At 44.1% G+C, this 25,847-nt stretch overlaps 1 protein-coding gene and 1 long non-coding RNA gene across 6 annotated transcripts; both read left to right on the top strand.

Annotated features, from left to right (window-relative positions):
- Positions 1-1,400: 1,400 nt before the first annotated feature.
- On the top strand, positions 1,401-7,794 carry IRX6 (iroquois homeobox 6). Of its 5 annotated transcripts, none has more exons than XM_067551373.1 (7): positions 1,401-1,510; positions 2,535-2,792; positions 3,182-3,291; positions 3,899-4,206; positions 4,550-5,173; positions 5,603-5,716; positions 6,375-6,512. In XM_067551373.1, the coding sequence occupies exons 1-6, from the start codon at positions 1,466-1,468 to the stop codon at positions 5,713-5,715; spliced, it is 1,458 nt and encodes a 485-aa protein (XP_067407474.1). In that variant the 5' UTR covers positions 1,401-1,465; the 3' UTR covers position 5,716; positions 6,375-6,512. The 5 variants fall into 5 exon arrangements, with proteins under 5 accessions (XP_067407474.1, XP_067407483.1, XP_067407455.1 ...); XM_067551382.1 differs by having other exon boundaries at positions 6,378-6,511; XM_067551354.1 differs by having other exon boundaries at positions 1,410-1,510; positions 5,603-5,711; positions 6,378-7,794.
- A 2,174-nt stretch (positions 7,795-9,968) lies between these two features.
- Positions 9,969-11,255, top strand: LOC137154043 (uncharacterized). Its single transcript, XR_010920040.1, has 2 exons — positions 9,969-10,249; positions 10,340-11,255. It is a non-coding gene; the product is annotated as an uncharacterized lncRNA (long non-coding RNA).
- Positions 11,256-25,847: the final 14,592 nt, after the last annotated feature.

Consider the following 25,847-nt stretch of genomic DNA (forward strand, 5'->3'; position numbering starts at 1 on the left):
TCACCTCCAAGGCAAATTTGCCATGTGTAAGTTGCTGGTTAAACAAGGGCATTTCCATTTGTTAATTGATGCAATTACGCCTTAGTGGTAATGGGCAGGCTGGTCTCCAGGCAGCCATCAATCACCCTCCCATTGACCTGTCAAAGCCTCCCCTCCATTCATTCCTGTTGGGACCATTTCTGGATCTAATAGAGAAAAATGGATCCCCGGCTCATCTTTACCTAGGAAGGGACCCTGAGCCAGGGAGCGGACTGGCTGCAAGACACAGAGAGGAAAGGCTACCTCGGAGGGCTCTTCTCTTCGCTTCCCTGTTTGATGATCATGCTGTTATCTTCCCCTCCCCCATGTCAGTTCTTCCTCATTTGTGGATTCCAGACGCCTCTCCCTTCCCCGGGAAGCTGCAGACGCCTTGGAAGGGTTTTTTGTCGCCCCCCCCCCCCCCCTCAGGGCCGGTGGAAAGGTCAAGAGAAGGAACTGACATGGATTTCAGGCTTTGCAGCAGGAATAATGGACTCGGCTGCCAAAGTTGGGGCTGAGGAATAGTCAGATCCAGATAATCATGGGGAGGGGATAGGGAGAATTGGAGTATTTAGCACACAGGCAGGCACACATTAGAGAACTTGTTAAACAGCCCAATACATCTGCAGGCACCAGGCAGAGGGTAAGATCTACCCCCCAAGTCAGACTGGAGCAGCACCGTTAACTCCTGTGTACGTCGTTCCCCTGCCCTTAGCTACCTGCAAACGCCATTTCTTTCCCTTTTCTTTCTTTGAAGCTCCAGGGATGGGGGGGGGGGGGAAATGGGCTGTGTTACACTTTAGTGAATGGAATAAGTTTCTTCTCCCCCTCCCCTTTATTTTTCAAAATCAAAATTGGATTGTGTTTTAAAGGGGGGGGGGGGGGAGAAAGAGAGACCAACCGCAAAGCCTTTCAGGTCCCTGCCTTCGACGTGCATCACAGCACAACATTAAAACAACATGAAACAAGTGTTGAGTGCATCTTAGATGTTCGAGATGATTGGCAAAGATTGTTAGAGCCTTGCTGGTGCGGGCGTTTCGGAATTACTATGACGTCACTTTGATACTCTTCCATGGATGAATGCTAAAGAACTATAGAGCAGAAAATAATACAACAAGCAGGCTCCCTATCTTGCCAGCCCTACGTTATCGCCTCCTTTCTTTTAAACTCCCTTTTTCAGTATACATTGGGGTGATTTTTATATATAAACATATAGGTTCCTAAGAAGGATGGGAGGTGGGGGGACGCCTTCTTTCAGGCTCCATGCCTCGTGCCTCAGATGCCTGGCTGCTTTTCTTAAGTGCAATCATCTATAATTGAGGGGGGCAGGGGGGGAAGGAAAATACGTGGAAATGTGTATGTGAGAAGGTACATCTTGAAGCAGGGGGTTTAGTTACAATCGATCCGGGGGGGAAATATTGCTTATGGTTCAAAATAAGGAGCAGCTATGTCCTTCTCTCAGTTCGGATACCCTTACAGCACCACTTCGCAGGTAAGATAAGTCAGCGCTCACTTTTCATCACATTCTGCTGCTGCATTCCAGATGTCTTGTTTCCTTCCCCCACCCCTTACTTAGAGTCTTTGTAAAGGGCACATCTGGAGGCTTTTTTTTTTTTTAAATGTGTGTATGTGTTTGTCGCTTGTGTTATTGCAGGATTTAAAAATATTAACAACCGCCCTCAGTTTGCAGGGCAAGGAACCTGATCTGTCACTCAATTTTAAGTGCAAAAAAATTCGAGATGCAGCTGATTTACAAATCTGTACTGATCTATTAGCTCTGTTACTCACTTAAAGCTTTCATTTGAGAGGCGCAGCTTTTGCAGGAGTTTTCTTCTGAGCCTTTACTCTGTGGTGTTAGCCTCGAAGGCTAGCTGTTGTGCACTCATAGAAAGTATTCGGCCAGAGCTTTTGTTTTCCGGTTTGTTTTACTAGATGTTATTGTTGTGTGATTTATCTGTGACATGCTCCTCGGTGTTTCCTTTAACTGCTTTTTAGTAGAATGTGTCGATTTTTGCCGGGCGACTTCCAAAAGTGCCCCCAAATTAACTAAATTGCTGCTATACCGTAAATTGATCCATAATTTATTTTAGCTGGATTATTTATACACCGTGATCACAGCAAGATTTTCCTCCCTTTCCTTGGGAAGTTGGCTTCGTCTGTGCCTTTAAACATAATGAAATCAGATGCCTTTGACTGCATTATCTGACATGTTTAGTGCTTGGTCTATGGTCAAATTATCTGCAATTGCCACTTCTTGCCTTTAAATCAATGTAAACTGATTTAGGAGTAAGGGGGTGTCACACAGATATTTTGTAATGTTCTGTAGCAAGGGGTTCCCTAAAGTTTTGCTTGCTTTAATCAGTTACCCCACACTACACATGCTCCCCATACTGTTTATTGCCAAGTTTCCTTAATTAGTTGACACTCCTTTGTTTGGATTATTTTTCCATCTCTACCTTCTTTCTGGTGGTGCCGCGTATAAAATAATCGCCCTGCTCGCTCTTTCTTCTCCACAGTTTTTTGTGTCCGCCAACCCCAGTACGACTTGCTGCGAAACTGCCTCCAGATCGGTGCCGGATGTGTCCTCGGCATCTGCCCAGGCAGCTACTATTTGCTGCCCCTCTTACGAAAACAGGCTGCTGGCCAGCACCCGGTCGGAACTCAATGCAGCTCTGGGGATGTACAGCTCTCCCTACTCAGCAGCCGCAGCGAGCCAGAGTTATGCCAACTACCTTCCTTACAGTACAGACCCATCAACTCTTTACACCACACTGGTGAGAAGTCAATGTACCCAGCTTCGTCCAATGCCCAGGAGCCTGTATTATATTGCCACCTCTGGGCATAGGGGGAGGGAGAAGGGGGGGGGGGGTCAGCTGGCCTGCAACAGGCGACAAACTTGTGCTTTAGAACGTGGGGAGCTGAGGGGGGAGGCAGAGTGTCAGAGGAGAAAAATTAGCAAAAAAATAGAAACATAGCATTGCATCGTCCTCCCGGTGTAAAGGCAGCAAAGGGGCCCCTTAAGACATCAGGGATTCAGACAGACAGCAGGGGCGTCAGAAGATTGGAATGCATGGAGACCCCATTGATTAATTCAGAAAAGTGGCGGAATTTCCTATTTTAACACCATCCATGTTAACGTCAAAAGCTGCTACTTCCCTTCCAGAACACTCAGTATGAAATTAAGGATGGCACCAGCAGTTTGCACTCGGGAATCGCACAGCCTGCTGCCTTCTACCCCTACGATCATTCCTTAGGGCAGTACCAGTACGACAGGTAAAACCCCTTTGATCAACTGCGAATAGCATTAATATCCCTCTGTGGTGCAGCAGCAGATATTAAAAAAAAAAAAAAAAAAACCCGGGATTTCCTAGCTGACAAATGTTATACAAAGAATCTAGGCGGCCGGCTAACAGCAGTCAGCCATCTAAAATAAAACTTTGCCGCTCATCTCATTGGTAATTGCGACGGTAATCAAGTGCTAGGGAAAGGCAAATTGGATTGGCAACATCTGCTGCTAAAGCAGTGACACGTGGTACTCAAGATTAAAACTGGGTGTAACACACTGCTTCTGACCTCCCAACACAGGGTGAATTCGCAACGGGACGTGATCGCAACATGGTTACTCCCTCCCCTCCCCTCCCCTCCCCCTGTTTGTACCAGAAAATAAAACCATCAGTTATTTTTTTTTAAAGAGCAAATAAATATTACAAGAAAATACCTAGAGGGTGAAGTAAACTAAGTAATTCTGGCCAACAGAAGCCAGTAATTTTTAGCCTGGGTAACTTTAATCTCAATAGACAGCTTACTAGTCAAGCTAATTTTGTACCACTTCCGCGTATTCCCATTCAGTGATATTTCCTCTCTAAATATTTCATGGCAGGTATGGGACCGTGGATTTCAGTGGCTCATCCAGACGCAAAAACGCAACTCGAGAGACAACCAGCACCCTTAAGACCTGGCTGTATGAACACAGGAAAAACCCTTATCCCACCAAAGGGGAGAAAATCATGCTGGCCATCATCACCAAAATGACTCTGACTCAAGTGTCCACTTGGTTTGCTAACGCCAGACGGAGGCTCAAGAAAGAAAACAAAATGACCTGGTCTCCCAAGAACAAAGCAGGAGAAGAAAGAAAAGATGAAACCAAAAGGGAGGAAGAGGAATATGTCACAGAAAATGAAGGCAAAGGTAGGGGGGGAAGGACATCTAGGACGAGTGACTTTGCATTGGATTGAACTGGCGAGTCTGCTGGTGAAATAAATTCATTTCTTTTTCTTGATAGCAATGCCTTCCTTAGGAAGGGGTTTAAAAAGCAAGACAAGAGACAGACCCGATCTCAAAGACACAGTAGCAAAGCCAGGCTCTGTAGGAAGTTGCATTAAAAGTCTTTAGCTCTACAAAGCATCACCCCCCAGTTATAGCGTCCGCGATTAACATCTCGCATTGCGAACGCAAACCAAAGCGTCCCATGCCCTTTCACACGATCATTAATGTGTTGTCTCCCCTCCCCCGCATTCATTATCTTTAAAAGCAGATCAGAAAAGCTTCAAGGAAGACAAGGAATTAAGACTCAGCGATCTGGACGATTTAGACGAGGATGAAGCAGAGAAGGTGGGAAGTGAGCGAAAGCACGAGCCCCGGGTGGCTGCTTCCAGCGGCGGCACCGCTCTGGCCGAGTCCGAGACCAGTGACTGCAGCATGACCCCACCAGGCCATTTCCACACTCTCCCCTGTAACAAAATCACGTCGGGGGCGGAAGGAGGCTTCTTAGAGACCCTGGGGCAAAAGGCAGCCCATGTGGCGGGCGACATGAGTCAAGCGCAGCCCTACGAAACCCCAGACAAGCCCCGAATCTGGTCTTTAGCTCGCACAGCAGGTGCCAATGTCATAGCTGGGCCCCCCCACCCAGAGCAAAGGACAGCGAGCCCGGACTGTGCGCTCGGCAGGGCAAGGCTCTCTGCCTCTGGACACTGCCCCGAGGTGCGGCCTCTCCCGGGCCTGAGAGCCCAGCCCCTCCCGGACCGGGCGTTCCCAGAACTACCCCAGGCCAGCAAGATTTTCAGAAACTCCGCTTTCAACCTGCAGTCTCTACAACTCAGCTGCGCTGCCTACCCGGTGCTGGCGGAGACGTGCCAGTATGCGTCCGGAGCGGAAGGTACTGCCATATTTCTCTGCTGGTGATGGGGGGCGGGGGGGGAGAGACACCCTCTCCAATGCTAAACCCTAAACAAATGACTCCTTCCCCAGGAATGCAATTGGCTGCCTGTTTCTCTTCCAACCCGTTTGTTTACACCACCGGTCCCTTAAGAAACAGACAACGCCTCCTGCTAATTTGATGCAGCCCAGAGCTGGCTGCTGGGCCTGACCCGTTTCTGTGACGTTATAAACTTATGGCTTTATATGTATTCTAGCACAGCCAACTCCTGGCTGGGGTGGGGGAGGAGGACGCGGGCAGGCCCAAAAAGTCAAAGAGGCTGGAAGGATTTCAGAGAGCTGGAAAGCCCTTTTGGCCTGGGTTAAGACCAAGCGACTGTATGTTGTGACGCTTCAACATTTATCATCAACTGGTTGTGTCTATACGCAGGGTTTGGGAGACATGTGAAATCCAGTCAAGGAGCCATAGATCTCACGGAAGGTTGTGTAGCGCAGCATAAAGATAAACTGAGAACAGCTTTTAGGCCAGTGCTGAAGAGGTGAGGTAGGTGACTAACTTTCCTGCACCCTAAACCATTGTATGGGCTCGCCCGCGGGTCAGTAAAAGATCTATATTTCAGGGAGAATCCGTGCTGGGGCTTAGAGGGTACTGTTTGGGTTTCAAAGTATTACAAACAGATTATACAAAACACACGATCCCCTCGTCTAGCCTAACTTTCTGGGCGCTAATGACTGATGTGACCTATTAAAACAGCCTACCTGTAACAAACGAGATGGTTTTATTGGAGTGCTTAGTTCAGAGGTTTTATTGAATCTTCTGAAACGTTTGCGGGAGAGAAAGAACCAGATGCTGGCTACAATGTATAGACAGGGAAGAGATAGTCACAAATAATGGTACCTGTGTTCTGCTTTTCAGGGAAATTTCTCCCAGGACCAACATCTATTCTAGCAAATTAGTTTAAAATGTTATTTGAGCGCACAGATAATTAGGTCCAAATGTTCCTTTTCAACAAGCAAATTGCCCCGAGACATTTACTGTGCCTTTCCCCCAAATGTTGCACCTAAATTTAGTTCTGGGAGAAGCTCCATCATTTTAAATGCGATTAATTGGGATGTTTTCACAGTTTTTTAGTCTCTGAAGGCGCGGCGCGCACATTTTAACACTGCCAGTGCGATTTTCATCACCTTTCTTTCCCTCTCAGCAGGTTAGCCCAGCGCCTGTGTGAGAATCCTGAAGATGGGTCTGAGCATCAAGGCTCTTGGCTTGAAAAATACTGCGCCAACAATGAACTCTGCGCCTTGAAAGCTTTAAATGTGACTCCGGCTCCTCTTCTCCTTGCGTGGAGAAGCGGTCATAACATATGCACAACTTGCTTTTTAAAAATGGATGAGACTAATCCCCCCTTGGAAAAAGAGCGAAGGAACTGTAATAAAGTATAGACCTTGTCTCATGCACTGGATCATTGTAGTTTCGCACAAGTTTACAAACCAGTTCTCCCTTTCCACTCACCCACCTATATCAGTCCAAGTTTGAACAGACCCACCTCAAGAATCAGCGTGTTCCATGTACAACTTTGTAATTTGTTAAATACCAGTGATCAGCGTGTTTACCCAAAGGCCAATCTCTTCATTTGATCACATTTTACCTTGTCTTTTTTTAAAAAGTACTTTAATCTCTCCCCTCTTCTTTCTCTGGTAAAATATGTCTGTAAATCATATTGTCGGTGTTGTGCTGAGGAGGCAAAAGAGAAGAGTATTGTTTAAGCAAATTTGCCGGGCTGTTTATTTTCTGTCATTGTACAAAGATATTGCTGAACGTATTTTTAAGAGTCTCTAATTAAAACGAATCAGCTGAATGTTGTAAAGTCGTCTTGCAAACTCGAGGAACTTTTGATGTCTGAGCTGCTCAAAGGCATGACAAATGGGACAACTGAACGATTTCCCCTGTTTTTAAAATATACACCCCTCGTCCCAGACGTCCATGCTGGGAAAAAAACATTGGGTGCCCCTGCAAGTTTAAAGTCTAGCCACTGGTCTGCAGTGGCAAAATAGGACATTGTTAGGGGGTCATCACCATAATTCAGTTAAAAGAGCAGCGTTGAACTTTACAAGGCAGACAAGAAAAGGAAACCGCATCTCTGCATTATTTCTGTTTAATTAAAAGTGTCATCAAACACTTTCTGTTCAGACTAATAAACCAAGCAGGGAGGAGGAAAGAATGTTTCTTTGTTCCCTGGTTCTAGAAGCAGTGGCAATAATTTAAATTAATAACTGTGGTAATTAAGAGGTCATCTATAGATCAACCCGATACCAGCTATTTCCAAGTTCACCAGGGTCAACATTTACATTAAGTCATTTGTGGTCAATAGAGTCCAATGAATTCTGCCTTAATAAATCAGGGAAATCAATTCTGAATATCGAGTAGAGTTCTATATGTTTACCAAAGGCTACTAAGACAAGTGGGTCTGCTGAGGGGGAGATCCTATAGTTTTGTGAGCGAGAAGAACTGAAGTGTTTCATGGGATGAGAAACTGAAGATCAATGAGAAGGGATCAGGGAGAGTGATTGGAAGTGGTTTGTGTAACACACCCACGCTCTCTCTGTAAATCTGTAGGGTGAGATGATGTCTATGATGATCATAGACTCACACCTCCATAACGTCGTAGCTGTTTTCCTTCTTTAGAGTGTTTCATACTTGAAAAGCATAACAATTGGAGTAAATAACTCTCTCTAAGATGTACACACTCTGTTTGTCACGAGTTAATTATCATGCCTTCCAAGTATGAAACACACAAATTCAGTTTTTATGCTGAGAAGCAGCACGGGATTTTGTGAAGACCATAAGTAAAAAAGGTTGCCATAATTTTCCAATTTCGTGGTCCAATCAGTTAATTCCTTACAACATTCCCATTGGACTCAGTGGGAGATTTGCTTAAGTGAAGACCGCTGGGCATGCCCCTGAAAGTTTCCTTGCAGTTTAACAACAATCCCTGAGGGATTCTAACTGAAACCATTTCAAGTGGCCTATGCAGAGGACAGTGAGTGGGCTCCTGTACATGGAACTTTAAAGCTCTAATTAGAAGTCACACACAGATCATTCGGAAGTATTTACTGATCACACATTAACCTTAATAGGAATTAACACTCAATATCCATACAGTTCCTCATTCAGACCTTCATGTCCACTAGAACGCGGATCAAACTGCTTTCTTTCACTTTTAATTACCAGATAGGAGAAAAATGGACAGATTTTGCACCTTTCCAGGTTTGAACTGACCTCTTGAGACTTTTAAAAAACAGCCTGTAAAGCTTTATCACCCTGATTAAGATCTGCAGAACTATTCTATCCCCTTTCCCCTCGATACGAATTTCTGCACTGATTGCCTCTACGCTGATTTGCATGAACCCTCCTTTACCTCAGGGTTTTATCTTTCAGAGCATTTTTCGCTTTATTGAGAGATTTTGCATTTTGTGGGAAATGGTAAATTTTTTAAATTTCAGGATGCCCAGAAATTATGTATTTTGATGCCCACAGTAAAGCAATAACCAAAAGGAACGTACAAACAGGTTCATTGCATATCTGGAGGGATTCAAACAAACTAGCGATCAAACAGGTAGCACTGGATTTAGAATAGAAAAAGTCTGTTAGAAAGAGACAACCCATTTCCTACTTTATTTCCTTGAAGGACAAAGATTACTCGACTGAGACTTATACTACTCCCTCTTCCCCCATGCACGTTGCTTTTACACTTTCTTAGGCATTCTTGGGAAACCCCAGCACTGCAGGAGCAGCAGGCTGTTGCGGTGACCTACAGCTTAGAGGCAGGGAAATTAAGCTGCGAGAAGATAAACATTATTTCAAGTCGGATTTCAAGGATTAGTGCTTGTAATAAAGAGTATTAGGCCCATTCGGAGGGTTCTCGCAAGTCGACGTTTCAGTCCCTCCCATCCCATCACCCGCAGCAAAGGGGACAGGTATTTCCTGCACTGGGACGCGCAGCAGAGGGGTTCCCTTACGTTTCTGTCCAAAGTTAGGCATTTATTCAAACCCAGGAAACTTTTTGGGGGAGTTTCCCCCGCCCTTAAAATGTCAGCCCCGTCTTCTCACGCTGGGCTCTTTATTTCCTTTCCTTTCGGAGCACTCTAGGCCCAGCCCGCACACACCTGAGCTGCAGCTCCCACTGAAGCAGAAAGGAGAAGTAGGGGTACAATCTATTCCCAGTCTGTTCACTCCGACCATTAGGGTGAGGGTTAAAGGTGGGGGGAGGGAAGGACCCTGGCTAGCTGATCTCATGATACAAAGCGGCCTTCAGATCTTCTCCTGAGAATACAAAAGCGGTGTACTCCCAGAAGTCCTCTCCTCCTGCCCTAGCTGCCCAGAAAGGCGCTTCTCCGCCTCGTGTGGCACAGACGCCTTCCCCAGAAGGCCAGAGGCCGTTCTCCCCACTCCGAACCCAGCCGGGACCATCAGGGCGGCCTTGCCGGTTGCTGTTGCCTGCTAGTGAAAAGGGGCCTCTGGCCTTCTCGTTGGAAGCCAGTTTTTGACGCGCGTCCTAGTTTCGCTTGAATTTTAATGGTTTCCTACTCTGCCGTCCAAGGCAGTAGGGAGTTGGCTAATTGTAGCTTGCCGGTGGACAACCAGAGCAAGGGCGCTGCGCAAGAAACTGGGACTTCACAGCAAGCAGGCTACGATGCACAAAGCAGCCCAACTTCCACGGCATGCCCATGAAAGATGTCTGGGCTCTTGGCTCCTCGGACTCCTGGCAGTCAAGGGCGCCATGTTGCGGGGTGATACACGCAACCCCTGATAATCCCAGCCCTTGAAACGCTTCTGCAAAACAGAAGCAGTGGGGAATGGTGACCTAGCATAGGAGCAAAACGTACAGCCCCATCAGGACAAGGAACCACGGGACCGTGCCACGCCTAGGTCCTTCCCTGGAGACACCCCCATCTTCTGAAGACTCATTTGTACCCAACCACTCCAGCGATGCCCCTACTAAATACAGACACGTCCATATCTATTTGTTTGGGAAAGATGAGTGCGGAACTAGTGATGAAGGGATACTTAAACACGTTGGTATGTTTTTTTAAAGGCAGGCGACTGCATTAAGGTGACCTGCTGCGAGTCTTAAGATTTTTTTTTAATTTTACTCTCCTTTTATTAAAGGTCAAGGCAGTCCGATGCAGATTATCCAGGCAGCTCAGAACTCCCCGCAATCTGTCAGACCGGCAAGATATGTATCGCAAATCTCTCAAAATATAATCTTGGGGAATCATATTCTGAATACTGTTTTGATTAAAAAAATCAGAGCAGGGATTGATGCAGAACTAATATGAAAAGGATGGAGCACAGGCTGGAGAGCGCCTTCACATCTAATAAAAAAATAAAATAATGGGCTCGCCCAGATTTTAAAAGAGCAAATTCAAAGCATTAAGCACGATAATAAATATATCTATCTTTTGGATGAGCTTTATTATGAACCAGATTTTTGATAAGCAGCAGCACAGGAAAGTGAACTCTATGGATTTCCCCCTCCCAACTTGTTTACTGTGGAAACACGGATTTCAGACGAGGCTATCACAAAAAAACAGAAACAAGTTGAAATTGTAGGGCCCAATCCTGCCAGGTACTAAGAGCCTTCAACTCTCTCCGATTTTAACACTGGACAAGGTCTCGGCATTAAGCAGGATTGGGCTCTTGGAGAACAGCACCCTAGGTACCAGATGGGAGTTGAGACAAGCCCAACTCAGATTTACTTCAAAAGATCGGCTGGCCGATCTAACCCAAATACACCATTAAATAGTGATATGAACCATGACCAGAGGAATACCCTCAAATATATTTGACAGCCAAGGAAAGAAACAGGGGAAAGAAGAAAAAGTCAGATGCCTTCTATGGATGCAGAATCCTTGATTAAAGACCTCTTGCTAAAGGGTGGTTTGTCTGCAAGATGGATGAGACTCCCAAGTTGCAGCCTGTTTTAGAGGAAAAGTAAATGCTGTCCTTTGTTCCAGATCACTTCTATTTAGGACACTTGTGTAACTGCGGCTTTCCTAATATTTACCATGGCGTCCCCTACAGGCAACATCCTGTGATGAATATGGTGTGGTTCCATTCTACCTACGGTTACAAATGTCATTCATGCTACACAGCAACACCAGTGGGTAAATTCACCCCAGCAAAATTGTTATATTGTCCAGAACGTCATGGAGCATCACATCCTGGCACTATTACGTCACTGTCTAGAAATCTGTGACGCTCATAATTTAGCACAATTGCTGTACCCTATAACAACGCCATAATGTAGATGCTAGCACAGTTATAGTTACTAGGGGAATGCATTACAAGACCACAGAAATAAAGACAAGTTATTTCAAAGAGTGTGGGATGATGAGATACCTTTAATTTATGGCCTATTTAAATAATATACAGTGATAACCTATTGAAGTGCTATTCCTTTTTGTTACGCATATAATACGTTCTGGTGACAAATAGCTCCTTCCTGGGCCTGGTTTTAGAGACAAATTGTCCGTGAGGCTGTGGACAACTTGCCTCACCTACTATATTAACCCCTCCCCTCCAAAAAAGTGATGCTGTAATAGAAAGAGCACCTAAATCAGTACAATGGCCGCAGTAGAGGAGAACAGCTTAGCTGTTCAGTTTTCAGCTACTCGTCATAGTGAGAATGCCTTGGAAAGACAGACATCAACCCTTTATGCTTCAATGTCAAATCTTATTAATAAGCAGCGTCTCCCAATTTAAATAAACCTTTCAGCTAAGGAATGGTTGGAAGCAAGATCTCTGAACAACAGCAGCAATCGATATATAATTTGAAGGTTGCCACTTAAAGGAGACCAGTTGTTTAAATCCCAGGCTTGCCTTTAGATGAGTTGCAAGTTCATTTTAGGGTTAGGTGGGTTTTTTTAAATAATAGTAATTTTGAGGCGTGTCAGGGATAAGGAAACCTGCAACAAGCAACTAGCTGCAGCTTAGTAGTAAGCCACCCTAATGACTTTCTCTCCCCTTATTTAGTTTCCTTTCTGTGCAGAGATCGAGTTCACAGAGGTGTTGGAGTCACTCTCCGAAATCAAAACAACAACGAGAACTTGGTTTAAAAGCGATGATGCAAAGGCTATAAAACCAGTGAGCGCAGGAAGTCCCCACCCCTGCCTAGAGAGAGATCCAATGCAGTTCAGCCAAGCTGGGGGAACCCACCACCAGCATAGTCAATGTCAGTCTTTTCTCCCCCGGGAGGTACCGAGTACAAGAAATCAACCCTAAATCTGGAGCAGAACATTTCCCCTGCGTCCCTTCCTCCGGCTCTGCCCCTCCAAGGCCGGTTTCATTAGGGAGGGCTCCAAGGTCTAACAAAGAGGAAGTTCTGGGGCCCGGTGTGACAGGTCTATCTCCCTTGTCAAGATATGAAACGCCATATCACTTGGCTCTAAACATTGGCAGATTGGGGGTGTGGGTGTGTGTGTGGGGGGTGGGGGGAATCTAATCTTATCTTCCCAACGTCAGGCCGAGGGAAAGGGTTCCGGATGTCACACCGCCTTCCATGGTGTCCCGATTAGATACAATGGTTCGCAGGTTTGTAGCCTGTCACTGCGCATTGTTCCCCAATTAGTCAACACGCAGACGCTCCGTGCCGGGCCCGGGGTTATTTCTCTCCTGTGCCCCGCTGATGGATGCGTCCCACGCTGGGCGAGGAAGTCTATACAACAACGTTTTTATGCTAATGGCTCCGAGTTCAAATGCGGCTGAGGCGAGGCGGCGTGCACACTTCATTACGCGCAGTCAAAGAGAGCGCAGCGCCGTGGGCCGGGCATTGTTCGGGATCATGGCCCGGCCCGGCCCGCCGCACCGTGTCCCCCCCCCCCGGAATTTGCGGGACGTTGGTGGCTCCACCAGCCCCGCTAATGAATTTGTTTGTCAGAGACAATTACCGGTTCCATCGAGCCCGGAGGCCGCCGCTGAAAAGCGGGCTTTGTGTGGCCCCCCCCCCCCCCCCCCCCCGCGCCTTCTCGTGCCCTCTGGGTGACCCAGCCTGCGTGCGCGCCGAGACCACTGGGGCAGCTGAGCTGCCAGGGGATTGCCCCACGACCTACTTCTGCAACCTGCCCGCGGACCGCCCCCACCCCGTCTCCCTAGCCGGCCAGGCCAGGACAGGGGGGGCGGCGGCGCGCTGCTGCTCTCCCCCACCCCGGGAGCTGCTGCCGGTGGAGGGCGGAATGCGGCTACCCTGGAAAGAGACCCAGCGCTCATGTCTACACTGGGATGTGCTGTCCTTTAACCCGCGTAGACTAACACAGCAGTACGTTCTGGGGTGACAGGTTGTGACTAGGGTTCAACACACCTGGAAACAGCCTTTTGCACCCGCGGTTTTTACCTTCGATGTAATTTGGGGAGGTCAACACGGTTACCCACTGTGACCTCCACTCACCCGCGGGTTTCCCGCCACTAGCTCTAGCCAGGTGGAAACTGCACAGTCAGTGCCTTGTCTCCAGCTAACTCCAAGTAGCCATGCCAATTGAAAACCGAGCCTTTTCCAGGGAAGACAAAGCCTTTGTATATGGAACAGATCTGAGCCGCGTCTACACTAGAGTTTACAATCACGTCCCATGTAAAACACCACTAGTCAAATATAAACAGCAATTTGCAGGTCAGGCCTTAACGCCAACAATTCGGCTAAAGAAGCATCAGGCTAATACAAAAACCAAAGAATCAGTGGCAACCATCAAGCTGAATTTTCTTTTCCAAAAGAAAACAATACTCCTGTTCTTTCAAGTTGCCGCAGGCCAATTATTGCTTTAATGGTTCTGTCTGCACTAGATAGATGGGGAAAGACTTTTTAATTGTATAAAAATGGCGGGTTATGTCAGCAAATTAGTTCAACAAACAATACTAGTCATCACCAATAAGATCCAACCTCAGACCAGTTTCACTTGTGTGGCCAGTGCAGGAGAGGATGGGGGAAGAGAAAGAGTTGAAAGTCTCTCTCTCTCTGGGCTTGTCTACATTACAATATTTTCATCTTCACACATGACTGTAAATAGTCAAGATGGGTGCCAGGATGCTAACTCTAACCTGCTCTGGTTGAGTCTTACTGCCCAATGGTGATCAGCAACCTGACAGTTAACTCCACTTTGCATAGTCATATGGTACATTTCCTAGGTAGACATGCCTTAGGTGGGTGTAACTAAAAAAGTAGAACAGAACAAGCTAAGGCGGCTGATCTGAGTTTGACACCATATTTGTAGCCTTTAGTGATAAATGAAGAAACCAGCTTGCTAACTCAGTGTTCCATTTTTATATTACAAACTCTTTTCCTATTAACCGAGCTAAATGCACAAATAAACTGCCGGTGGTTGGTGGTGGGGCGGGAGGAATTGCCACACACTGCAGCCTCTGTAGGCTGTGCACATCACACACACCTGAGGCTCCTCACTTTCCTCCAGTCCCACCACTCCTCCCCAAGCTCCCTGTGTGGCACCGTCCCCTTGCAGGAACTTCCTGCAACTGACCCCTACCAATATCAGGGGGCTCAGTGTCCCTCCATATCCCTTTCTTCCATAGCATGGTCTCTGTGTACCCCCATTCCCACTCCCCATCTACCTTCCATGCCTCTAGGTCCCTGCTTTATTCTCCCTATCTACTCCCCTGATTTTGGATCCTTGCTTCTATGTCCACCCACTCACCTATTTCTGGCCCCATCTCTGCTTCCCCCATCACCACCACTCTGCCCATCCCTGTTCCCTTGTCCCTGCTTTATCACCCTTCCCCTTTCCTTTCCCCTGCTGCCCCTCCACCACCATCACCACCACCAACTACACTTTCCCACTCTCCACTCACCTCTGTCCCTGCTTCCCCTACTACTTGCTGCCAGTCTTCACTGGTCCTCTAGTTCCTTCTTCCCTCTACTTCCCCTCCAGCTTCTTGCTTCCTCACACCTACTGCTGTCCCATCCCTGTAGTCTCTGCTGCTTCCCCCCTCCGCCTTGGTCCTTACTCAACTTTGATCTTTCCTCCACAAACTCTGCCTGTAGGGCTCTTATTTCTGACTGAGTTCAGGCTACAGACAATGCCCCACAGCAGGGCAGGCTGCTACCTCCCACATGTGAAAGCAATGGCCTGGGACAGCAGCAAGATTCCTCTTCCTACAGCACCAGGCAGGCAATCTGGGGTCCCTTGATTTCCCTTTCTATCAAGCTTTTCTGGTGTTCCCGTTTGCACCAAAAACCAATAGGGTTGTGTAATTTTGGAATTGAGCAGACGTGGCATTCCAAAATGATCGTGTCATAGACAAACTGAAAAATGACATGAAGTGGAGGGTCGGGTCTTGCTTTGCTCAGCCAATGCATAAAAACCACCAATTTTCAAGCAAGTTACAATCACCTGAAAACAAGTAACTCCCATGAACACCTTACAGCGAGCTGCTGATTCTGAAAAGCCCTATCAAACCCTTCAAAGCTCCAACTCCATGTGATTATAAACAACCCAGTGGCAGTATTATGTGGACATGTCTGATGGCTAAGTTAATGACACCCAAGTACAATAGGGCAAAGTCTCTTTCCTGGTGTTTGGTCAAGTTAGCTACACTTGTTAACTCCTCTTAGGTTAGCCTAGCTGGAGAGCTGGAGCTGAGAAATAACACATGAGATACATAGTATGATTGTAGTAACAGCACAGAGGGCTGAACCCCCCACTGGCATCACTAGCTCTGATATTAGAAGCACTCAAGCTTCAATGCCACCCACCTCCCACATGAGCCAGCTAACTCCAGTTTAAAGCACCACTCAACCTGAGCTAGATTTGTGTGTGGGGCCAGGAGTCAGGTTAAGGACAATACTTGAGTAATACTTCCAGCTAGCAATGCAGTGAAGACAAGCCCTTTAAATCTAGATTGTGTCTCTCTCTCAAGATCTCTCTTCACTTCAAAAAAAAAAAAAAAAAAGGAGGGGGATTCTTAAACTGAGTTATCTAAAGGAACAATAAAGACAACTCAGGTTTTAACTTGGGTAAGCTTTTTTAGTTAAAGCCTATAAGGGATCCTGAGGTTTAGCTCCAGCTGCTAACCCCCAGCAAAAACTAAAGTGGCCTTGTCTACACTGTTTTTTTAATCTGGAGTTAACTAATCCAGATTTAAAAGATATTTTTTTTCTTTTTGCACACACAGTGAAGACATTGAGAAATGCTCTAGTTCCACTACACGTTACTGGGCATGCCTGAAGAATTACTGGATGAAGTATTATGATCCAAAATACTGCGGTAATAAGGTGGTAGTACTGCTAAAAAGGATCTAAGGTTTATAGTGGATCACAAATTAAATATGAGTCAACAAAGTGATGCAACTGCAAAAAAAAGGCTAATCTCATTCTGGGGTATGTTAACAGGAGTGTGGAATAAAAGACGCAGGAGGTAATTGTCCCACTCTCTTTGGCACGGGTGACGCCCCAGCTGTACCTAATTTTGGGTGCCACACTTTAAGAAAGATGTGGACGAATTGGAGAGAGTCCAGAGAAGAGCAACAAAAAATGACAAAAGCTTTAGAAAACCTGACCTATGAGGAAAGGTTTAAAATACTTCTTTAGAAAAGAAAACTAAGGGGAGGGGGGAGAGACTTAATAACAGTCTTCAAATACATTAAGTGCTGTTTTAAAGAGGACTATGATCAATTATTCTCCATGTCCATTGAAGGTAGGACAAAAAGTAATGGGCTTAATCTGCAACAAGGGAGATTTAAGTGAGATAGTGGGAAAAGCTGTCTAATTAAAAGGGTAATTAAGCTCTGGAATAGGATTCCAAGGGAGGTTGTGGAATCTTCATCGTTAGATGTTTTTAAGAACAGGTCAGACAAACACTTGTCAGGGGTGATGTAGGTTTGCTTGGTCTCGCCTTAGTGCAAGGGGCTGGACTTGACTTCTCAAGGTCTCTTCCAGTCCTACATTTCTATGATTCTATACCATGCAGGTGATCAGACTAAATCGCACTTCCCAACCTTTGGAAAGATGAAGCCCGTGTCAGGAAAATGAAAAACTGGAGCCCCCTATGACACTTGCCATATTAGCAGGGTCACCATGGATGAACTTGCCCTGCTACTGGTCTGCGCCCCCTCAGCTAGCCTTTCACTCTCCTTTTTAGAAAGTCTTGCCCCACACTTTGGAAGACAGGGAACTAGAGGGATCATATTCATAATGGCACCATTCTGGGCTTAGAATACATGATTCTAGGAGACTGGAAGTCAGGAGTCCAGGATTCTCTCTCTGCCACTGATGCATAGCAAATCCTGCTCACCTTATTCAAGTCCATAGTTTTATTAATTGCACATGCTCAAGTTTCCCCAAATACGTTTTATGGGGATAATACTTACCTGCCTTTCAAGGCTGTGGTGCTGTCTAACTGAAGCTTTGAAAGTACTTTGATGACCTCACATGGAAGTTGCTAGATTAGAAATAATTATTATTCGTGGCTGCAGTTGTTGTTATGAAGCACTGTGTTATGGTGAGTGATTATTTCAAGCTGATCTAAACCGTTGTAGGCTGCTCCTTGTGCCAGGTGTCATTTCAGGACCAATGCATCTGTTACTGTGATTTCTTTTTTTTTTTTTTTTTTAAACCTACTGTTCATCTGAAAATAAATCACAGACCTGGACAGGTGGATAACATTCTGGAAACGTTTCATTATTTATTTAATCTGGATTCTTTTTTCAATCTACTTAGCAGGACAAATACTTTTTTTTAGCTGGAGTCTGAAAGCTGGAATTTTCATCTGAAGAGGAGAAAATATCCTGATGCACTGTTCTACTTACATCAAGGTGTCATCTCAATTATCTTTAGCAACATATTGGTAGTTGCTGGCCTTCTGAAAGACTTTAAGAAAGAGGAAAAAGTTCTCAAGAAGAAATCCAACTAGAAGATTCTCTCTCTTTCTGTGTAGTAAAATGCCTAATGTTTTATATCATGTTTTCTACACTTTTTGGGAGACTCTTTGGGTAATAAACTGATATATATTCAGAGTAGAGACCATATATATATATGCACATCTCAAAGTCATTAAATCTATCATCTGGATTTTTCAGAGACATAAAGCAGCCCTAAATATGGCTCAGCTAGCCAGTGGAAAATTCCCCCAGATTTCCCCTACGCTCAGGTGCTGCCAGGCCACCATAGCAGATGCTATGGACCCTCCCAGCCACTCAAGTAGACTGCATATGAGTGATCCCCAGATTACAGAATCACCTCTTGAGGCTGTGGATGAGCTGGTGTCACAATGGGTCTCTAGGATCTGGCAAGGGAAATGGTGCCTTAAAGATGTCTTTTCTTTTCCCCGTCCCTAGTTCTATACTGAGATCAATTTTACCAGATCAGCATATCCAGCCCTTTTATTTGCAGAATAGTATTTTCACTTGTGGGCTGAAGCAGTGGGTAATCTTGAAAATTTGCTAGCCTTTTGCTCACCTGTTGGTTTCCTTAATGACTACTATCTCTCATAAATAAGGATTGCACACTAAATTAAGTGACTGCTTTTGGGAGTTATAAAATGGAAAAGGTATCCTACAGGAAATTGAAATCATCCCTTTATCTATAGCATGAATACATGTGGATAAATTTATTATATTGTTGATACATACAATCTGACAATTTCATATAAGTAATAGAATAATCTCTTCAAAAAAGTATGCACCATTGAAGCCCATGAAAGCATCAGCCTTCAAACATGCTACTCGGAGCTCCCACAGATGTCAGGAGTTACTAAGACCTAAATCATCACTTTGAACATGTTATCATCAAGCTTGTCACAATACATCCCCTCAAAGAGCTGATCAAGAAAAAGAAGCAATAGAGTTGGATGGAAAAGTATCTTCACTCAAAAAACAACACTGAAGGCATATCAAAGTTGTTCCCTAATTTGACTCAGAAGAGAAACTTGGCTTATTCTAGATGCCAGTTCTGTTCGACTCAGATGTTTTAATGGAGAAGTATTCTCAAGACTTCAGCATTCTGCATTTCATGGGAGGTTCACATATTGGGGTCCCTTTTCCATAGCATTGGCAATCCAGATGATAACCAGAGACATAAGTGAGCACAAATGCATGGGGTCTAGGCTTACTTCTTTCATAATGACTGCTGTTTATATTTCTGTCCAGTTTAGCATAATGCACTTAATCAGTTTAAAATGACTTACCCTAGTTTAAAGTGTATCTGTATTAGGGATTTGCACCAGTGTAACTGGATTGATTTAAAAAATTGATTGAGTTATATTGGTGTAAGTTTTCTAATATAGACATGCTGTAAGGTTGATGACATTTCATCCATTGATTTTCACTCAGTTGATGACTGGAAAGGCACAAGAGCTAGAAGTTTAAATTTAAAACAAAACCAAGAAGTTTAGTTTCTGTGCTAAGTGGCAAATTCCATGGATGTAGCATTGCAGATTATTCAGGACCTTTCTTTCACTAAAATTTGTCATAATTTTGTTCAGCCTCATCTTCGTAATCAATTATAAACAGCTTTAAACTGCATCAAGCTGAAAATCTAGGTCTACTGAGAGATCTTTCAGTCAGAAAAAATCCTGCTGGCTACAATGTACTGTTGTCTATCCTATTCTCATCGGATACATAATGTGGGGGAAAAGACTTTCCATGTGGGGAAAAGACTTCATTTTCAAAGAAGTTATGGCATTGTAGGATTTTAATGTGGGGCCAAATTTACTAGCCCCCTGCCTTACCAGAATGTAGAATTTTTTAGACAGTTACTGCTTAGTACTTCTGATATTCTTTGTGGAGCAAAACCAGCACCACATTCGCCACGTGACTAGAGCCTCCAGGCTGATGCAAATGCAAATGCGACTCCTGCTCCTCTTCTCTCCATCATGCCATCATACAGGAGCACACAGTGTGTGGTTCAGCCCAGAAAAGTTACTCCAGCCTCTGATGAGGAATACCACACAACACAACCACAGACTCTGACAAGAGCTGCCCATCTTGCTAGAGGAGATGGTTCATCCAACTGGATAGAGTTCATGCACATGCTGCTGACAGCAATGAGGTCAGTGCTCTCCATGACAAATTACCCCCAGTGTGAGTATTAGCCTCGCTAAACAGCTATAAAATGGATGGATATAGCTACTTCCTGATACCCCAGATGTCTGTGATTCATTGGGGTCAAATATTATTGATCCCACTATTGTGCACTGTACATTACGTTGAGAACCAAATTTGGTAGCTGTAATAACAGCAAGCTCATTTAGTGCTTTTTCATCAGTCGATCTCAAAGCACTTTGCAAAGGAGATAAGCATTATCCTATTTTACAGGTGGCAAAACTGAGGCCTGGGTGTGCAGTTACTTACCCAAGGTCACTCAGCAGGTCAGTGGCCAAGCCATGACTAGAAGCCAGTCACCTGAGTGCCAGTCCAGTGCTCTATCCTCTAGCTCACGCTACCTCATGTTCAGATTTGCACCACACCTATGATGGGAACCACACTGTTGTTGATACTGGTTTTGGTAGATAATAGATGGGAAAACAGAGACTTTTGTGTCACCTGTTTTCCAAGGATTTACACTTCAGAGCGAGCTGCTGTTCATTTAGCCAGGTGTTTCTCAGCTCTATTTCTAGGAGCTATGATTTATGTAGGGTGTGATGCCTGCCAACCTGCTAGCCACAATTATTGAAGTGAGAGCAAATGCCTGTGCATCACATACAAGGACAGCTCACCACTCTCACACAGAAGTAGGTCCTCCTACTGACCCCCTCCTCACTGACCAAGTTAAGCAGAGTTGTATGATTTCTTAACCTTGCTGGTACGCATAGAGCATGATTTCCACATCACTATTTATTTGGAGCCTGCATAACAGCTTCCTTTTGAGCTCTCTACCATAATAGACAGTTACATACTTAGGCCAACAGTGCAGATCAAGCAATTCTGAGACACTATCATCAGCAGCAAAGTTGAAGACTGACTGCTCATAGTAAAACCAGATTATTTTACCAAGCCAAAATGACTGCCATTTTCAAGACACTGCCACAGATGGCAAACTATCTGCTAACCCATGAGCCAAAGTCAGCACTGACTAACGGAGGGCATCTGATCTTTTTTCCCCTGCAGTAGTGAATGATGATCCTACAAGATTAATGGAAGCAGGGACAGAAACAGTCACTCAAGCTAAAGCTGTGATATTCAGTCTAGAAAAGTGTTTCGTGATAGAAAGGTACTGTGCCCTCATAGTTATGTCACTGACATCATAATTCACAACGGCCTTTCTACTGGCACTGCTTTGTATTTGCAGGGTCTCTCTGCTTCATGTCCGGGAAGATAACTAAAATGGCCCAAAAGCCAATGGTGGAGTTAAGAGATTAGTGAAGATCTTGAAGGAATTTCTGTGAATCACTGTGGTGGAAAGGAAAGACCTGAAACAAGAGCTGCAGAAACTCCTAAGAAATTAGAATTCTCAAAAGTCTACTGGAACTTCACCAGCAACATCCAGCTACTTAACAGGCTCCCTAAGTAATTAACTCACTCTCCCCTGAAGACTGAGACACCAAAAATGGCCAGAGAAACAGAGCTGTCAAAGGGAAAAGAAAACGATTCTATAGACTAAAATGTTACATGCTTACACCAGTCTTCTTCTGGTGTTACTACATTGATTGCAATGATTTACACCAGCTTGAGACAAGAATCAAGCCTGCTGTGTTTTTCACAACACCAGAGATCACACAATAATCTCTGAACGTCATATTACCCAGAATCCTAACATGCTGTCATTGTGCATGGGAAACGTGATGTACCGTAACTTTCCATGACTATGGAGTTGACTACTATGGCTTGTTTATTATTGTCCAGTATTGGTAGGAACATGCAAGGTGGTGGAATGATTTAGCAAAGAGAGCATTTCCATCAAGGGATGAGGTTTATAAAAAAAGAAAACAATAATTTAACATAAGTACAAATGGAAATAGAAGACTCCTCAGTTTGGGATTCAGTCCATTCCTCTGACCCTGGGATTGGAGCCCGGCCTTTCCAAAGCCGTTTCTCCCTTCTGTCTCTAAAGTAGCATATTTACTGTCTGTCCCAGCTATCCTCTTTAATTGTATACAAATGTCCTACTGGCAAAAAAAACCCCAAAGGGCTCAGCTTTGCATTCAGATATATCCCTAAAAGTGTGCGCACCAGCGGTACTTGGACTAGTCCATCTACATTTAAATGTAGTGGAAGGCTTTTCTATAGGGGATCAGAAATTCAGCAGCATTTTCTACCATTGGAGACCAAACGTCCTCTGTAGCAGTGAAGATTCAATCTTCTTTCTTTTGTTGCAGTTGTCAAGACTCGGGAGGATAAGGATCCATAAAACCTAACAGAACTAGGAAATTGGTAGCACAATGGTAGGTGAAATTTGACATAGACAAGTACAAAGTAATACATAGTGGGGGAAAAGCAATTCCTCCAAACCATTCCCATTTATTTTCACATACTCTCATTCCAAGTACTTGTACAAATCATCAACATTCAGATTAATTTGGATAACACTAATAGCCATCTCATCTGTTGAAATGGCAGATTTTCAAAGCAAGTTTTTAATCTGTCTCCTCAATGGTTGACTAGCAGACAGCTCATCTTTTCTTTCTTACCCGCACTTTCAGTGTGTCCTCAATTTGTATTTATTTATTTAGAAATACACCAGTCTAATTACATGATGGGGAATTTTTGTGATTTAAGACATAATTTACCTATAAAAATCAACTGCCAATAAGATTTTTCAGCATTCATAGGAGTCAAGAATTTAACATGCATTACCCTTCTTCCTGAACTTTGACATAAAATCCTGTCTGACTCAGGCAATTATGCCACAAGTGTCTAAACAGAAAATGAAAAAGGTTTTCCTTGTTTCCTTTCATTTACATTATATACGTATATATCCTTTATATTCATTTACAAACCTTAGCTAGAATTATAAAAAATGCTAATAGATAGTATTTAATAAATGAATCAGACTTAATTATAACATTATAATTTGGGCCTTATTCTCAGATCTGACTGAGCTGTGCTTAGTGCAGAACGCAGAAAGGGTGAAACTAAGGTGGTTTCATGTCACCTTTTCAATGCCAATCCTGGGACTAGCTGGTGACTGGACTGATCCCCAGTGCAATTTAGAGCAACCATTCTAAGAGCCAGGGATAACCAGAACACAAGCAATGTTCCAAACTCCTGGTTTGGCCAAACCACACACTCTCCATGCTCCCTTTGCATAGAGCCCCCTCTGGCCCATAATGTTTACTCTTTTGCAGTATTTTTATTATAAGCTCATTTCTTACTTCAGTTTGTGAATAGCCAAACCAGTCAGGCACAGATGCCAAAAAAAGCGGGTAATACTGGTTGCAAGGCTAGAACCATGTGAACTATTTGGTTGTGAAGTTGAAACCACTTGAAATCTGCCTTTTTTGGAGTTTGCAAAGCTTCCGTGAAATGCAGAGTTTCCTGCATAATTTTTCTGACAGGAAAAGATATTTTGAAATTGGGTGTATTTTCCTCGCACTAGCTGGATGTCAGCAAAGCCTTTAATGCAGTTTTTCCTGGTATGTTTTCCAAGTTCTTTACTATCTAGGTTCTTATACCACCTTCACTGTAATATCAGAGCACCTTCTAGCAGGGCTGTTTTAAGACATTCGTAGGCCCTAGGCACACTTGCCTTTGCAGGCCCCCCGACCGAGATAACTAATTTGATTTTAAGCTATTAATAAATAGTTTTTAAAATAAAAATAAAAAATTATATATACAATTTTTTTTCGTAGGCCCTGAAAGTTTCGTAGGCCCTGGGCACTGTACCTATTGTGCCTAATGGATAATACAGACCTGCCTTCTAGTAGTTCATTAACCAATGTGAGTAACTTCTGTCATCCGTGGCTTGTTCTCTCATCCTGTTTCCCAGCAGAGAAATCCAGGTTCATTATAGTGTTTCATTTTAGTCATTTTTTTTTAAATGTAATGTTTTTAAGTTTGAAGCTGAAATATTTACATTTTTCATGTAGTCCAAGTCACATGATCCCCCATCAGGGTCCCCAAATGTCTGCCTAAAGAATCCTCTCCAATAAGGTCAAATATAGAGGCAAATACTTGATCACGTCAATGTCTATGTTACGCCGCTTTAGACTTACAAAGCCAAATTCAAAAGTTAGATCCCTTCACACTAACTCAGACTTTGAGAACTGTTTATATCCACTTCCTGTGTGCTCCTTGGAGCTCAGGAGTGAAGATTCTGGGCAGGTTCTTAGGCAGATCATAAAAAGCGAGGAGGTTCCTTACTCCCTGCATGGCCACATAAGAACTAGCCACAACCTAGTCCAATATGAATGATAACACTGTTGTGAGATAGCTGAGCATTAATGTACCCATTTTATAGATGGGTACACTGAAGCAAAAAGAAATTAAGTGACTTGTCCAAGGTCACACGGGAAATCTGTGGAAGGGAGCAGAATATAACCCAGATCTCCTAGATATATAAACTCTGTGCCTGAACTTCAAAACTCTTCTTTTCCCCTGCAACAGCCTTTCCCACGCTCCGTTAAAGTCAACGAAAGAATTCCTACTGACATCAGTGGGTGCTGAATCAGGCCTTAAACCATCCAAGGCCTTATTTTTTGAAGTGTTCACATGGGACTATGTACTTTTGTTTTTCTTCCTATGCAAAGTTCCTGTGATTGGGTGCACCAATCAGGCCGGTTGAATGCATAATCTGAAGCACAACTGGACATGGATTTTATATGCACATGTACACGTGCAAATCAGACCATAAAAGATTAAATTACAATTTCAATAAACATGAACAATCAACCACCTCAGCATGCCCACTCTTAAATCTCAGCTACTGAGCTTATCTTTCCAGACTTACACACCTAACTGATAATGATGTTGTGCTGTACCATTTGTTGGTGATGGACATTAGTCAGAATCTCAGTATTAGATTCCAACCTATGTAGAATGGATAGAAAGTCCAGCATGTGTTTTCACATAGCCTTTCACAAGACGCTAGCAAAATCCCTTGATTTTTTTCCTCCCTGTGGCTCACAGTGGATTAAGTTGCACACTGGCAATTCTGAGTCCAGGTTCACAGCCTAGAAGAAATGTGTATAGAGGGGAATCCTAGTTAATACATTACAGAGTAAAGGGACCATTTGCTATGACACATGAGTGTAATAGAACTACAGAGCTGGGTTTTATGAATTGGTAAACCCGTTTCCTACAGTGATAAATGATACTTTTTTTCTTCTCAAACACAATGACTTAGCAACAAAACCAACTTGATATTCCCATTTACCTCTTATTATTTTGCTTTGCTGTCCATCTTTTACTGGCACACAGGCCAGAATATTTTCACACATGAGAAACAGACAAAAATCTATTCTTCAGCAGCACAGAGGGGAATTGCATGGGCAATTTCGATTAACACTGATGGATGTTGCATGCATTCCACCACATATCAAGCTGAGAACAGCTTTCACCCTCTAAATATTTATAGACATAACTGTATTCAATCTGAATTCCACATACTACATTCATCTGATGCACTTTTGAAAGGGTCTTTAGTGTTTACTCACTCTCTTTACAATAGTTTGACTCTTGACATATGAGACATCTGTGGTACTTAATGACCTAAAGTTAAAATGTGAATCATCATTAATCA

Source organism: Emydura macquarii, unplaced genomic scaffold (assembly GCF_026122565.2).
Source record: "Emydura macquarii macquarii isolate MOO-44397 ecotype Brisbane River unplaced genomic scaffold, CSIRO-AGI_Emac_v2 contig_295, whole genome shotgun sequence".
In the NCBI taxonomy this organism is placed as follows: domain Eukaryota; kingdom Metazoa; phylum Chordata; order Testudines; family Chelidae; genus Emydura; species Emydura macquarii.